Source organism: Muntiacus reevesi, chromosome 8 (genome assembly GCF_963930625.1).
Source record: "Muntiacus reevesi chromosome 8, mMunRee1.1, whole genome shotgun sequence".
NCBI lineage: Eukaryota > Metazoa > Chordata > Mammalia > Artiodactyla > Cervidae > Muntiacus > Muntiacus reevesi.
The window spans coordinates 44,773,260-44,790,472 of NC_089256.1; the positions used below are offsets into that span (position 1 = coordinate 44,773,260).

General features: G+C 37.3%; 1 protein-coding gene across 7 annotated transcripts in view; it reads right to left on the bottom strand.

The window, feature by feature from the left end:
* The window catches only part of POLQ (DNA polymerase theta), a 143,972-nt gene that overhangs the window by 80,139 nt on the left and 46,620 nt on the right, over positions 1–17,213 (bottom strand). For all 7 annotated transcript variants that reach the window (XM_065943523.1, XM_065943522.1, XM_065943525.1 and 4 more), the window contains 4 exons: positions 10,562–10,781; positions 6,616–6,763; positions 4,407–4,553; positions 1,796–2,008 (listed from right to left, as the gene is read on the bottom strand). In XM_065943523.1, coding sequence (XP_065799595.1) covers positions 1,796–2,008; positions 4,407–4,553; positions 6,616–6,763; positions 10,562–10,781 — 728 coding nt within the window. The remainder of the gene's footprint in view (positions 1–1,795; positions 2,009–4,406; positions 4,554–6,615; positions 6,764–10,561; positions 10,782–17,213) is intronic.

The following is a 17,213-nucleotide window of genomic DNA, read 5'->3' on the forward strand; positions in this document are numbered from 1 at the left end:
TGGTATCTCTAACTTTCTTGAAGAGATCTCTAGTCTTTCCCATTCTATTGTTTTCCTCTATTTCTTTGCATTGATCGCTAAGGAAGGCTTTCTTATCTCTCCTTGCTATTTTTTGGAACTCTGCATTCAAATGGGTATATCTTTCCTTTTCTCCTTTGCCTTTTGCTTCTCTTCTTTTCTCAGCTATTTGTAAGGCCTCCTCAGACAACCATTTTGCCTTTTTGCATTACTTTTTCTTGGGGATGGTCCTGATCACTGCCTCCTGTACAATGTCACAAACCTCCATCCACAGTTCTTCAGGCACTCTATCAGATGTAATCCCCTGAATCAATTTGTCACTTCTACTGTATAACATAAGAGATTTGATTTAGATCAAATGTGCATATTTTGTAGCTAGAGTAAGAGACAGAAGCAGGATAAACTTCTTTGATGACTACAGTAACAGAAATCTGATGAGTTACAAGGCTTTTTTAATCAACAAACTTTGATTAAAAGACCAGTGGCCCTCAGGGATTATAGATAGATGAACCATTTGCTACTAGGACTGAGACTGATAGTTGACCCTAATAGCCATTCTCTCATTCTTCCTTTGGGCTTCCCTGGTGGCTCAGACGATAAAGTGTCTGCCTGCAATGCAGGAGACGCAGGTTCGATTCCTGGGTCAGGAAGATCCCCTGGAGAAGGATATGGCAACCCACTCCAGTACTCCTGCCTGGAAAATTCCATGGACAGAGGAGCCTGGTAAGCTACAGTCCATGGGGTCGCAAAGAGTCGAACACAACTGAGCGACTTCACTTCACTTCTTTATTCTTCCATTAATAAAACCCCTAAATGTTAGCTGAACTGATGACCACTCAGCTAGATTATATTCATCAGCTTCCCTGTAGCTGGGGAATATAAACATGTGACTGCGTTATGGCCAACTGTAAATAAGAACAAATACTAAGTGTAACTTCTGGGAAGTGCCCTTAAAGGGCAGGATGTGCCCCTTTATTTCCTCATCTCTCCATCCGGATGGCTGAAACGCAGGTGTGACCACAGAGACTGCAGTGGCCATCTTATACCACAAGATAGAAACGCTAATGCTTGAACATGAAAAAACAAGCTAAAAGAAAGTGTGACAGAGAACATTCCTCTCAAAGTTCTAAAATATTAGAAGACTCAACAATTTAGTCATACCCAGAATAATATAGCAGGCAAGAATATTTGCCATCTTGATATTTAATTTAAACAAGTCTTTTCCCTACTACTTAAGAAAAAAAGTTTTGTTTACACTGCTGGCAATATTATCACTACTTACTCATACTAAAAATTGAAAATGTGTTTTCAGAGTCAGCACCAATTTAGAAAAAGAAAGAGGGTACATGAAGTTCCTATTTCAAAAGTGTGAGAGAGTACTTCCCAGCTCTCAGAATCCCTAGCTAAACTCTAACACCAGACACCTAAAAAGAATTAATAACCATAAAAATCTACCCCTTCATTAGCACAAAATAGCAGATGGTACTGGAAATTAAAGGTCATCTTCCAGCTAATGTGATGCCATCCGATAACCATAATACTGAATCATTTCACTGTATATAACACAAAAGAAAATCTTCTAATGAAGATATTTTTATATTACTAGAAAACCAATAGTTGATGATATGAAGATTTTAAGTTATACTCTATATAAATATTAAGTAAATCCAAAAGGATGACATTAGTTTTGGATAACAAAGAAATAGGTTGCTATTCAATTTCAAGCAGACTCACACCACCCTTCAGCAACACTATCATAAAATTCAAACTCACTTACCTACTGTGTCTACTCCTTTCCTGCCAGCACGACCAGCCATCTGCTTATAAGTAAGAATATCTAGGAGTCTACCGCTGAAAATAGGAGTTCGAATGATTACACGACGTGCAGGTAAATTCACACCAGATGAAAGAGTAGAAGTTGCTGCCAAGACTCGAATCTGACCTTGACGGAAGGCTCCTTCAATGATATCTCTCTCCTCAAAAGTAAGACCTAAAAAAAAAAATTGTAATAGCATATATTTATAAACATATGAGGAAAGCATTACACTTGATCACTTACAAATGGATCTGAGAATCTGATACAACCTTGTAAAGATTTTTTTAAGCTACTGTTATGACTGTAAACAAAAAAGTAATCACAGTCTACCAATTTAAGAGTATAATATGCCAATCCTTGTATAGCTCTATCTCCTTCTAGACCAGGGGCTGTCAAACTTTATCTGTAAACCTTTTAGATTTTGCAGGAGAGATGATCTCTGTTGCAACTAATCAGCTCCACCATTTCACATGGAACAGCCATAAAACAAATGGGCAAGACTGTATTCCAGTAAAACTTTATTTACAAAAACAGCTGGATTTGACCAGCAGACTATAGTTTGCTGAAACCTGCTCTAGAAAAGAACACCCTGAAGGTACAGACATGCTTTACTCAAGACAGTATCTGATGGTGTGTCCAACACAGTGGTCAGGCACATAAATAAATGTCTGAAGGACAAATACATGAGTAAATGAAAAACAGCAAACAGAATATACACTTATCTTGCTTATTTTTTGTTTTCATTTTTTAAAAAAGTCAAGAGAATTGGGGTTCTTAGTTTGTAAATTAAGTGGTGGATCCACCAATATTCACTTTATTAGCATGCATTTTAGTTTATATACAATGAAAATATTCTCATGTGTTTGTGTGTAGATATATTTTTTAAATTTATTTTTATATAGCATTGCCTGGAGCTGTTGTGTGAGATTCCACCCATGACGAGGTCATGAAGAAAATACCTGACACGCAAGGTCGTCCAGGATCCCATCCATGACGAGGTCATGAGGAAAAAACCTGACACGGAAGGCCGTTCAGGATACAAGGAACCCTCCAGGTTGGCGTCAGCCTCTACCCCACCCTGTATCCTCCCCCCTTTTCTGCTGTTGTTCTTGTTCGCCCTGCTGCAGATTCTTGTGTTGCCTGCCGAGAGTTCTCCTGCTCCTCTTTCACTGAATAAAGACCAACATAGAACCCTAATTTAATAAATCTCCTGGACGCTGGTTCCCTATGAAGGGGCCAGGAATGAAGGAAATGTTTCAAGTAAAAACCCTTTTGCTGGCACTCTGGCTTGTTTGGCAGATGTGTACTAATGCACATGACTGGTCACAACACCTTAATCATAAACAGTATAGAGAACCTGATCACAAAAGGCCCTGATGGGCACAGAGCCCTTCGGGGGGTGAGAAAGCCCTATTAGAGAACACAAAAAATATTATTCTAAAAGTGGTTATTGGATCAACATTTGATTGCTGTTATTGTACTGAGGTTGTATAGTAAAAACTATTGTTAATATAGTTAAGGATTTAAAAAAATAAGAGTTTAGACCTAGTGTGGCAACAATAAAATAATTGTTAATTTTAATCAAGAGTGCTAAAACAGAGGCTGCCTCATCAGAGCCACAGTCTTTGTGTGCTATACTTTTTAGATAAATTTAGCTGAGAACTTTTGCAAAAAGGCTGACACTGGAGTTAACTGGATTGTATTTCTACTATGTTGCTGTTCATCCTGAGAGTACCCCTGGATCCTGCTGGGGCTGGACCCCAGCATAGCATGATAAAATTTTTAAATAAACTAAAAAGCTTAAGTTCCTAATTGTAGAAACTATATATTCTTAAACATATCCTTAGCACATATCAACATGGACAGATCACTCCCTGAAAGAAGTTATTTAATTCACTGACTGTCATAAGCCTTGCAATTTTGCCAACCTAGATATGAGGTTTTAAACATCTGTAACCATTTCAAAATACAATATGACAAATTCTAAAATTAATTTGATTTTGATGTATTTGCAAGAATGCTACAAATACCCCTAGAGATAAAATATTCAGAGTCGCATAAAGTTAGGAGAGCAAGTACCACTTCAACCTAAGTTTTAAGGAAACAAAGTATAGAAATATAATCACTTTAGAATTCACATCCCCAGGTACCAAAAAAGTTTGTAAAGTGAAAGTGAAGTTGCTCAGTTGTGTCTGACTCTTTGCAACCCCATGGACACCAGGCTCCTCTGTCCATGGGATTTTCTAGGCAAGAGTACTGGAGTGGGTTGCCATTTCCTTCTCCAGGGAATCTTCCCGACCCAGGGATCGGACCCAGGTCTCTTGCATTGTAGACAGATGCTTTACCATCGGAGCTACCACTTGTATCTAGTACTTATATACCATACAGATAAGTAAATAAACCTGCATGTGTTTTATTCCTGTTTAATCTTAATCACACAATGTCTTAATAGGAAATTTATGAGTATTAAGTGTGGTTAATGAGAAATCAAATGCAAATCAAACATAAAAATAAAGAAATCATAAGTATTTTTGGAGGGGGCTTCATAGTAACATATTAAATATACGGATACCTGCATGATGAAATGCTACTCCCCATGGCACAGTTTTTTGTAATACAGAGTCCAATCCTGAAGGTGAACGTTTTAACTGATCCATCACTTCTAGGAGGCCCTTTTGTTCCAGCATCACTGGTCGAAGTTCAGATGATCTTACCAATCCTGTCACAAAAAAACTGTCAACACTGTTCACCTCCCTTTGGACCTCTTTTACTGCTATCTGCCTGAGTCATGACAGAAGGCAATGGTTCTGAAATTACTTAATAATCACCTGGATATATTTTAAAAATACTGATATCTGACTCTCACCCCTGGATTCCGTGATGTGATGCAATCTGGACATAATGATTTTTAAATCTCCCTAGGCAATTCTAATGTGCACCAAAGCTTAGGAAATACTCTGTTAGGTCGAGATCAAGCCCACAGGAGGAAATCAAAAGAACCCGCTGAAAGAAGAAGAAAATTACAAACACCATCAATCAGAACCTAAAATAACTCCTTGCTCAACATGTGCCCCCACCAAACCAGCAGTGTCAGAATCACATAGGAGCTTAGTTCTGTGTGACAATTCTTCTAGCCTTTTTGGCACCAATGTGGTAATTAATCATACATTACCCTCTGTTTTTTGCCTCTATGTATAACTTCCCCAGAAGATTTTCTTAGATGCAAGAACTATATTTTCTTTAAAAAATAACTTAAGACTTTGGATTTCTGAACTAGTAAAATTTCTCATAGAAAATATCTTAAATCTTATATATTTTTAAATCTTTTAGGTAAACTTCTAAAATTCTGAGGACCACAGAGGGTTGCCAATTTTTAACTTCTCTAAAAGAGATTTAAATTTTTTAAAAATTATCTTTGTTCCCTTATTTAAAAAGAAAAGTAATTTTAACATAAAAAAATTAGTAGGGATAATTTCAAAATTTAAATGTCATCTTTATGAAAAATGTGCTACCTTATCTTTACTTTTCTGGTGAAAAGTTCATCACAGCCCAGACTCCAGTTCAAGTCCTAGGATTTGGAAACCACTGCTATAAATCATAAGAAGCTCATGCAAAGAAAATATAAATAATATTTCTAGTCATTAAGGAATGTAAGTTACCATGGTTGCCATGAAAACATGTAAGCTGGCATAGTAAGAAAGCATTAATTAAGAGAGAACTAGAAGAGATATTATAATATTGGACCAAAGTCTACTAATATAAACTTCAGGCAAAGTTTACTAATTGAAGCTAGACTTGAGATATCCATTACCTATCCTCAAGATGCCACCAACATAACAAAGTCATAAAATATCCTAATGTTCTGTAACCAGAACTGTCCCTGTTTTCCCTGCACTTATCTTTGAGCCCAAGGGCCCACAATCTAGTGTGGTGAGGGAACACTACTCACCCCAAAGTGAGTAGTTATAGCAATATGCATAAATCAATACTCAGCAATAAAAAAGAAAGGAGTTAACAAAAGTAACAATCTGGATGAATCTTAAAAATATGATGAGTGAAAGGAGTCAGACACAAAAGACACATACACATAATATGACTTCATTTACTACATGAAATTCTTAGAAAAGGCACAACTAATCTAGAGTGACAGAAAATATATGATTGGTTGCCTGAAGCTGGGGATAGAGGGAGGAGATAGAAAGTAAAAGAGAACATTTTGGAGTGATACAAATGTTCTCTACATTGATCACAGTGAGAAGTTCAACAGGTGAACACATTTGTTAAAATTCATTAAGTTCCACTTCAAATGGGTACATTTTATTCTAGACAAATTATACCTCAATAAAGTTGATTTTAAACTACATGTGATTATAGTGTGTGTGTATGCATGACTCTCTTTAGAGCAAGAGCTTGGAAATATAAAAAAGATATGACTACTTTCCCCAGAAAAAATGTGTGTATGTGAAGTTTCTTATACAACTTAGGGGCTTTGAAGTCAACTTCTCAAAGCCCACGGATCCTAAATGCAGGACCTTAGTATATACCTGTATAAATCCAATATACTGAAACTCTGAAGATTAGTCTGAATGTGTATACATATTATCTATAAGAAGGATAAGGAGATGATTAGTCACAAAAACATACTTTCACAAAGGACCCATCCAGGTGGTGGCAATGATGAAAAGAACCATGCTTTGCTAACATAATTATTAACATTACTTTCAAGCAAATGTTCTAAGAATTCCTTTCATCACTTCCTTTCCTTTCCATCACTAACTTACCCTCAGCTTGATGGTGCAGATTGTAAAACTCACGGGCAATGATATCTGCCAGCTTTTCACACCATTTCTTCGATGGACAGAAAAGTAAAACTGAATGGTTATCACGAATGGTCTCATAACATAAACTAACAACATGATCCTCATCTCCCTAAAAAAGAAAAAGAAGTAACCATTCTAGTGATACTTTCAAAACATTTCCATATCAGTTTAAAGTCATTCATTTTGCCTGAATGGCAAGGTTTTTCTACTCAAAAGCATGATAAAAATGAGTTACAAATTCAATAATAAAACAAAGAAAAAACAGAAAAGAGAAAAGAAAATAAACCTCCTTATGATGCAAGGTGAGTAGATCTTTTATAGTCATTCAACTAACATTTACTGACCTCCAACCCAAAGGTAATAGGGATATAATGGTAAGTAAAAGATAGCCAAGGTACTATCTTTAAGGAGTTTGGGTCTCAGTGGGGAAACAATAAAGTACTAAACAAACAAAAGTAAAATACAATCATAATATGTACTATTAAAGAGAATTTTGTGGCGTTTTGAAGCCTTACATTTGACATAAATCTGAGAGATCTGAAAGAAAAAAAAAGTTTCCTTGAGAAACTGATGAGATGTGAAGAAGGAGAAACATTATCTTAATAAAAGGTAACTGAGGAACAGGGAACACATTACAAGCAGAACAAACAGCATTTGTAAACACTCCAGTGGTGACCAAAACTGGAAGGTCAGTGTGTGTAACTAGATTAATTCATCAATACATTCACTCATTAAGCAATTATTTACTGGGTGCCATATATTATCATGGGCTTTCCAGGTGACACTAGTGGTAAAGAACCAGCCTGCCAATGCAGGAGACGTAAGAGGCGCAGGTTAGACCCCTGGGTCAGGAAGATCGCCTGGAGAAGGGATGACAACCCACTCCACTATTCTTGCCTGGAGAATCCCATGACAGGGGAGCCTGGTGGGCTACAGTCCATGGGATCACAGGAGAGTCACAGAATACTGAAGCAACTTAGCACGTACATATATTATTCAAGGCCTGGGGATGGGGAATAAAGCAGAAAAAAAGCTCTGCCCTCAGAACGTTTCTACTCTATAAGGAAGAAACAGATAAAAATAAGATAAGTAAAACACAAAATATACTCAAAGTGCAAAGGAGAGAAATAAAACAGGGAAAATAGAAACCAGGAATGAGAGAACACTGTAATTTCAATAAAGTGGCCAGGGAAGGTCTGAAAAAGTGACATTTGAGTAAAGGTCCAAAGGTCAAAGAGTAAACCCTACTGATCCCTAGACGGAAATGTATTTCACATAAAGAGAATCTGAGGTGGGAGATTTCTTGGCATACTATACAGAATAGCATAGAGGCTATGGAGGAAGTAAGGAACATAGAAACTGAAGTCAGGGTAAAGGAGTGGGACAGATCATATATGGCTTGTAGGCTACTTTAAAGATGTTGGCTTTCATTCCACATGAAATGGGAACCATCACAGATTTCTAAGAAGAATGGTTACATGATCTGATGTTCATTTTAAATAGATGATTAGTTTTTGATTTAAGCATAGATCCAAGTAAGAGTTGAAACTGATTTAAATAGGATGGAGACAGAAACATGGTAATAGAAGAAGATTAACAGGAGAGTAAATGACTTTGTTTACTATATTTATTGAGGTAACCAAGGCACAGTCAAATGAACTTTGGGAGTACAGAGCAAAGCAACTAAATAAGATTCCATACCAGGCATGCTGAAGCTACAAATACACCTATAAGTGTACTAAAACACATGAATTTAGTCCTATTTCCAGTTCTAAACTTATCCTTAACTATTTGAGTATTCAGAGGCACAGATCTACATTAAAAATAGATGCCTCTACACACTGAGGAAACCAGATCTGAAAGAGATATGTGCACCCCAATATTCATCGCAGCACTGTTTATAATAGCCAGGACATGGAAGCAACCTAGATGCCCATCAGCAGACGAATGGATAAGGAAGCTGTGGTACATATACACAATGGAATATTACTCAGCCATTAAAAAGAATTCATTTGAATCAGTTCTAATGAGATGGATGGAACTGGAGCCCATTATACAGAGTGAAGTAAGCCAGAAAGATAAAGAACATTACAGTATACTAACACACATATATGGAATTTAGAAAGATGGTAACAATAACCCTATATGCAAAACAGAAAAAGAGACATAGATGTACAGAACAGACTTTTGGACTCTGTGGGAGAAGATGAGGGTGGGATGTTTCGAGAGAACAGCATCGAAACATGTATATTATCTAGGGTGAAACAGATCACCTGCCCAGGTTGGATGCATGAGACAAGTGCTCGGGCCTGGTGCACTGGGAAGACCCAGAGGGATTGGGTAGAGAGGGAGGTGGGAGAGGTATCGGGATGGGGAATACATGTAAATCCATGGCTGATTCATGTCAATGTATGACAAAAACCACTACAATATTGTAAAGTAATTAGCCTCCAATAAAAATAAATGGAAAAAAAAAACTTAAAAAAAAATAAATAAATAAGTAAAAATAGATGACTCATACCAAATTCAGCCCTTTAACTTCAGGACTGAAGAATCAGCCCTAGAAAAATACTGTGAACTAAATGTTTTAAAGTGTATTTATCAACCACTTTCTAGATGCTAGGCAATTTTTTTTAATCAAATTTCATCCTTAAAACACTAAAGACAAATATTATATCCATTTTATAGATGAAGATACTATGGAGAAGTTATGTGATTCAACTATTATCACAGCCATATCAAGTATCCCTATATAAGGTATCAGAAATAACTCTTTCTGACCCCAAAAAATGTTTTTTCTACTATCATATACATGGGGTCACAAAGAGTCAAACATAACTGAAGCAACCAAGAAGAGCACATATTGTACATATATCACTTAATAAAAGGTCAATTTTCCACATTAATGTAAACAAAGCCGTAAGAAAATCTTTCCCAGTTGAAAAGAAAAATCTATAAAATTTTATTACTTACACTATAGGAAATGATTATATTTAAATTGAAGACAACTACATTTCCTCTCTCACCAACACCACCAATTCTTTCATGAAACCAACTAGGTTAACAACAGGAATCCTTCTAATGGATATGTAATGCACATCCGTTACTTTGCAACCCCCAGCTTAACTCAAAAATTGTTAACGACTTGCTAGAAAATGCAATCAAACACAACAGTACAGACGGTAAAAAATTACTGCAGACAGTGACCACAGACATGAAATTAAAAAATGCTTATTCCTTAGGAGAAAAGCTATGACAAACCTAGACAATGTATCAACCTAGAGGGGTGGGATCCAGAGGGCGATGGGAGGGAGGTTCAAAAGGGAGGGGATATATGTATACCAACAGCTGATTCATGTTGAAGTTTGACAGAAAACAACAAAATTCTGTAAAGCAATTATTCTTCAATAAAAAAAATTAAAAAAAAAAAAAGGCAGAGACATCACTTTGTCGACAAAGTCCCGTCTAGTCAAAGCTATGGTTTTTCCAGTATTCATGTACACATGTGAGAGTTAGACCATAAAGAAGACTGAGCACCGAAGAATTGATGCTTTTGATTTGCGGTCCTGGAGAAGAACCTTGGACAGCAAGGAGATCAAACCAGTCAATTCTAAAAGAAATCAACTCTGAATATTCATTGGAAGGATTGATGCTGAAGCTCCAATACATTGGCCACTTGAGGCAAAAGCTGACCCACTGGAAAAGACCCTGATGATCGGATACATGGAGGGCAGGAGAAAGGGGCAACAGAGAATGAGATGGTTGGATGGCATCACCAACTGAATGGACATGAGTTTGAGCAAACTATAGGAGACAGTGGAGGACAGGGAAGCCTGGCATCTTGCAGTCCATGGGGTCGCAAAGAGCTGGACATGACTTAGCAGCTGAACAACAACAAATGACTTACCTTCACTTGCAGCATGGGTTGAAATTCCCTCACAAGCTTCATTGAAGAGTCATAAATTGAATTTCCAATTTTTATGGATTCCAGCAGTGGTACAGGGCGAAAGTCAGTGTGGTAGAGTTCAGCATTCAACCAGGAAGCCACAAGCTCCAAATTTGGAAGAGTAGCACTCATGCCAACAATCTGCACGGCATTAGACAAAGGAATGGCTAAATCTGCCTGGCTGCGAAAAACAAATGAAAATGATGTTAAAAAACATAAACTATTAATTTCAAATACTGCTAACAATATTCTTGGCATGTCTTTTGGTACAAATGTGCATAAATTTCTATAGGGTATATACCTTGGAATAAAATTATTGGGTCATATATTATATTCAATTTTATTAATGTCAAACTACTGTTTGTTCTTTTTTTAGATTACATATATAAATGAAATCATACTGTATTTGTCTTTCTCTGTCCTAAACTCCAGGTGTATTTATGTTGTAACAAATGGCAGAATGTCCTTCTTTCTTATGGCTGAATAATATTTCACTGTATATAAATACACCATTCATCTATTGATGGGCACTTAGGTTGCTTCCATATCTTAGCTATTGTAAATAATCCTGCATTAAACCTAGGTGTGCACATATCTTTTTCAAATTAGTGTTTTTGTTTTCTTCAGATAAATACCCAAGGGTAGAACTGCTGGATCATACTGTTTTTCATTTTTTTAAGAATTGCCATACTATTTGCCATACTGCTTCCCCATAGTGGCTGTACCAATTTATATTCCCATCAAAAGTGTACAAGGTTTCCCTTTTCTCCACATCCTTGACACATTTGTTATTTGATGTCTATTTTGATAAGTCATCCTGACAGATGTGTGGTGGTATCCAGGGTTTTGACTTATAATTCACTAAGGATTAGTGATGGTGAGCAACTTTTCATTTGCCTGTTGATCATTTGTATGTCTTCTTTGGAAAAGTGTCTATTCACATCCTTTGCCCATTTCTTAACCAGATTTTTACTATGTTTAACTATATGAGTTCTTCATATATCTTGGATATTAATGCCTTATGGGATACATCATTTGCAAAGATCACCCATTCAGTATACAGTCTTTTTGTTTTGCTGAAAGTTTCCTTCACTGTGCAAAAATTTTTATTATAGTTTGACATAATCCCACTTGTTTATTTTTACTTTTGTTTCCCTTGCCTGGGGAGACATATACTAAAAATATTATGTTGATAAAAATCAACATCAAAGAGCATCAGTTCAGTCAGTTCACTCGCTCAGCTGTGTCCAACTCTTTGTGACCCCATGAATGGCAGCACATCAGGCCTCCCTGTCCATCACCAACTCCCAGAGTTGACTCAAACTCTTGTCCATTGAGGCAGTGATGCCATCCAATCATCTCATCCTCTGTTGTCCCCTTCTCCTCCCACTTTCAATCCTTCCCAGCATCAGGGTCTTTTCCAATGAGTCGGTACTTCACATCAGGTGGCCAAAGTTTCAGCTTCAGTTTTATCTCTGGTTTCTCTGCCTTTTCTAAATCCAGCTTGAACATCTGGAAGTTCACGGTTCACATACTGTTGAAGCCTGGCTTGGAGAATTTTGAGCGTTAATTTGATAGTGTGTGAGATGACTGCAATTGTGCAGTAGTTTGAGCATTCTTTGGCATTGCCTTTCTTTCAGATTGGAATGAAAACTGACCTTTTCCAGTCCTGTGGCCACTGCTGAGTTTTCCAAATTTGCTGGCATATTGCGTGCAGCACTTTCACATCATCTTTTAGGATTTGGAATAGCTCTACTGGAATTCCTTAACCTCCACTAGCTTTGTAATGATGCTTCCTAAGGCCCACTTGACTTTGCATTCCAGGTTGCCTGGCTCTAGGTGAGTGATCACACCATCGTGATTATCTGAGTCATGAAGATCTTTTTCGTTCTTCTGTGTATTCTTGCCACCTCTTAAACTCTTCTGCTTCTGTTAGGTCCACACCATTTCTGTCCTTCATTGTGTCCATCTTTGCATGAAAAGTTCCCTTGCTATCTCTAACTTTCTTGAAGAGATCTCTAGTCTTTCCCATTCTATTGTTTTCCTCTATTTCTTTGCATTGATCACTAAGGAAAGCTTTCTCATCTCTCCTTGCTATTCTTTGGAACTCTGCATTCAAATGGGCATATCTTTCCTTTTCTCCTTTGCCTTTCACTTCTCTTCTTTTTGTAGCTGTCTGTAAGGCCTCCTCAGACAACGATTTTGCCTTTTTGCATTTCTTTTCTTGGAGATGGTCCTGATTACTGCCTCCTGTACAATGTCATGAACCTCCATCCATAGTTCTTCAGGCACTCTATCAGATATAATCCCTTGAACCTATTTGTCATTTCCACTGTATATTCGTAAGTGATTTGATTTAGGTCACACCTGAATGGTCTAGTGGTTTTCCCTACTTTCTTCAATTTAAGTCTTTGGCAATAAGGAGTTCATAATCTGAGCCACAGTCAGCTCCCGGTCTTGTTTTGCTGACTGTATAGAGCTTCTCCATCTTTGGCTGCAAAGAATATAATCAGTCTGATTTTGGTATTGACCATCTGGTGATGTCCATGTGTAGTCTTGTCTTGCGTTGTCAGAAGAAGGTGTTTGCTATGACCAGTGAGTTCTCTTGGCCAAACTGTTAGCCTTTGACCTGCTTCATTCTGTACTCCAAGGTCAAATTTGCCCATTACTCTGGGTATTTCTTGACTTCCTACTTTCGCATTCCATCCCCTATAATGAAAAGGACATCTCTTTTGGGTGTTAGTTCTAGAAGGTCTTGTAGGTCTTCATAGAACCGTTCAACTTCAGCTTCTTCAGCATTATTGGTCGGGGCATAGACTTGTATTACTATGATATTGAATGGTTTGCCTTCGAAATGAACAGAGATCATTCTGTCATTTTTAAGACTGCATCCAAGTACTGCATTTCAGACTCTTGTTGACTATGATGGCTACTCCATTTCTTCTAAGGGACTCTTGCCCATCAGTTCAGTTCAGTCGCTCAGTTGTGTCCGGCTCTTTGCGACCCCATGAATCACAGCACACCAGGCCTCCCTGTCCATCACCAACTCCCGGAGTTTACTCAAACCCATGTCCATCGAATCGGTGATGCCATCCAGCCATCTCACCCTCTGTCATCCCCTTCTCCTCCTGCTCCCAATCACTCCCAGCATCAGGCTCTTTTCCAATGAGTCAACTCTTCGCATGAGGTGGCCAAAGTATTGGAGTTTCAGCTTCAGCATCAGTCTTTCCAATGAACACCCAGGACTGATCTCCTTGCAGTCCATACTAGTACATATAATGGTCACCTGAGTTAAATTCACCCATTCCAGTCCATTTTAGTTCGCTGATTCCTAAAATGTCGACTTTCACTCTCACCATCTCCTATTTGGCCACTTCCAATTTGCCTTGATTCATGGACCTAACTTTCCAGGTTAGTAGGCAATATTGCTCTTTACAGCATCAGACCTTACTTCCATCCCAGTCACATCCACAACTGGGTGTTGTTTTTGCTTTGACTCCATCTCTTCATTCTTTCTGAAGTTCAGTTCAGTTCAGTCGCTCAGTCATGTCTGACTCTTTGCAACCCCATGAATGGCAGCACGTTCCCCACTAATCTCCAGTAGCATATTGGGCACCTACCGACCTGGGGAGTTCATCTTTCAATGTCGTCTTTTTGCCTTTTCATACTGTTCATGTGGTTCTCAAGGCAAGAATACTGAAGTGGTCTGCCATTCCCTTCTCCAGTGGACCAGATTTTGTCAGAACTCTCCACCATGACCCGTCCGTCTTGGGTGGCCATACATGGCATGGTTCACAGTTTCATTGAGTTAGACAAGGCTGTGTGTGGTTCATGTGATCAGACTAGTTAGTTTTCTGTGATTGTGGTTTTCAGTTTGTCTGCCCTCTAATGGAGAAGGATAAGAGGCTTATGGAAGCTTCCTGATAGAAGAGACTGACTGAGGGGTAAACTGGGTCTTGTTCTGATGGGTGGGGCCATGCTCAGTAAATCTTTAATCCAATTTTCTGTTGGAGGACAGGGCTTTGTTCCTTCTCTGTTATTTGAACTGAGGACAAACTATGGTATAGGTAATGAAGATGATGGAGACCTCCTTCAAAAGGTCCCATGCAGGCACTGTTACACTCAGTGCCCCTAATCCTGCAGCTGGCCACCACCAACCCACGCCTCCTCCAGAGACTTCTGGACATTCACAGACACAAAGAGCATACTGCCTATGTTCTCTTCTGGAAGTTTTACAGTTTCAGGTCTTAAGTCTTTAATCTATTTTAAATTTATTTTTGTGCATGGTGTGAGAGTAGTCCAGTTTTACCAACACCATTTACTGAAAAGGCTGTCTTTTCTCCATTGTATATTCTTGCCTATGTCATAGGTTAATTTCCCATATAAATATGAGCTCATTGCCCATGCTGTAGAGCGCATGCTCTGCAATAGGAGAAGCCACCATAATGAGAAGTCTGCATGCAGCAACAAACAGCCCATGTGCCACAACAAAGACCCAGAACAAAAATAAATCAATGAATAAATAAATTGAAACTGATAACTCAAAAAAAAAGAAAAAAAAACAGTAAGGGCTCAGTTCTAGGCTTTCTAATCTGTTCCACTGATCTTCTTTGTAGAAATGTCTATTTAGATCTTTTGATCATTTTTTGATTGGGTTGTTGTTTTTATGATATTGAGCTGCATGGCTATCTATTTTGGAGATTAAACCCATGTCAGTCACTTCATTCTCAAAATATTTTCTTCCATTCTGTGAGTTTTCATTTTGTCTATGGTTTTCTTTGCTGTTCAAAGCTTTTGAGTTTAATTAGGTCCCACTTGCTTATTTTTGTTTTTTCATTATTCTAGGAGGTGGGTGAAAAAAAGATCTTGCTGGATTTTATGTCAAAGAGTGTTCTGCCTATGTTTTCCTCTACGAGTTTTATAGTATCTAGTCTTACATTTAGGTCTTTAATCCATTGTGAGTTTATTTGTGTATATGATATTAAAGAATGCTCTCATTTCATCATTTTACATGAAGCTGTTCAGTCTTCCCAGAACCAATTAAACTGTCTTCTCTCCATTGTTCAGTCTCCCCACCTTTGACATAGATTAATTGACCACAGGTGTATGGGTTTATTTCTGGGTTTTCTATACTGCTCCACTGATCTACAGGTTTGTCTTTGTGCCAGTACCATACTGTCTTCATTACTAAAGCATTATAGTACAGTACAAAGTCAGGGAGCCTGAGTCCTCCAGCTCCATTTTTCCTTCTCAACATTGGTTTGGCTATTTGGGATCTTTTGTGGTTCCACGAAATTTTAAGACTTTTTGTTCTATGTATGCAAAAAATGCCATTGGTAATTGATAAGGATTGTATTGGCCTTCTACCTCCTTAGACTTATTCCTAGGATTTTTATTCTTTTTGATGCAATTATAAATAGGATTGTTTTTTAAATTTCCCTGATAATTCGCTGTTAGTGTACAGAAATGTAACAGACTTCTGTACATTACTTTTGTACCCTGCAATTTTATATAATTCATGGATGAGTTCTAGTAGCTTTTTGGAGGTATCTTTAGGATTTTCTGCTCATAGTATCATGTCATAGGCAAATAGCAGCAGTTTTACTTCATCCTTTCTAATTTGGATTCCTTTTATTTCTTTTTGTCTGACTGCTATCGCTAGAACTTCCTTGCTTTTTCCACTTAGCATTGTCACCACTTAGCACTGTCAGTAATGTTGGACATTCTGGACAGTGTGTGGTAATCTCTCTGAGGAGGTAATTTACATTTCTTTGATTACTAATGAAATTAAGCACCATTTCATGTTCAGAAACCATTTGGATACCCTCTTAAAAATGTCTGTTCAAAAAAAAAAATGTCTGTTCAAGTTCCTTACCCATTGATATATTAGATTATACTTTTTTTCATTGACTTGTAGAGTTTTTTTAATGTTCAGGATGACTTTCCTCTTTCATTCAATTTTGCTCTGGTCTTTATTATTCCTGTCCTTCCACTCTCTGTGACATTATTTTACTATTCTTTTTTTAAGTTTTAAGACAGATAAGTCATTAATTTTCCAGTCTCTCTTCTTTAATAATATACACCCTGTATACTATCAATTTCCCTTTAAAAACAATTCTAGCTGCATTTCACATGTTTTATTAGGAGATATTTTTATTATACTTCAATTCCAAACTATTTTCCTATTTCTTTTGTGATTTTTTTTTCATTCCAAAATGGGTCAAAATATATCTATTAATGTCTAGACATGTGGGCATCTTTTAGTTATGTTTTTCTTATACTTATTTCTGGCTTAATCGGACTTTTGTCATAGATTATATTTTAAATAACTTAAATCCTTTGAGATATTTTGTTTCAGTATACAGATTTTTTTTTAATAAATGTTTCATATGTAACTAAAAAGAATATATATCCTGCTTATCTTTGGTAACTATTCTACACATATCCATTAGGTCAAATTTGCTAATTGTATTAGTCATATCTTCTATATCACTACTAATTTGGGATATAGATGATAATCTGTATGTTCTCCCACATACTGTACAAGATGTATTAAAGTCTCACAAACTGAAAGACAAGAGCTCCTAGATTAAAAGCATCTACTGAGTACCTG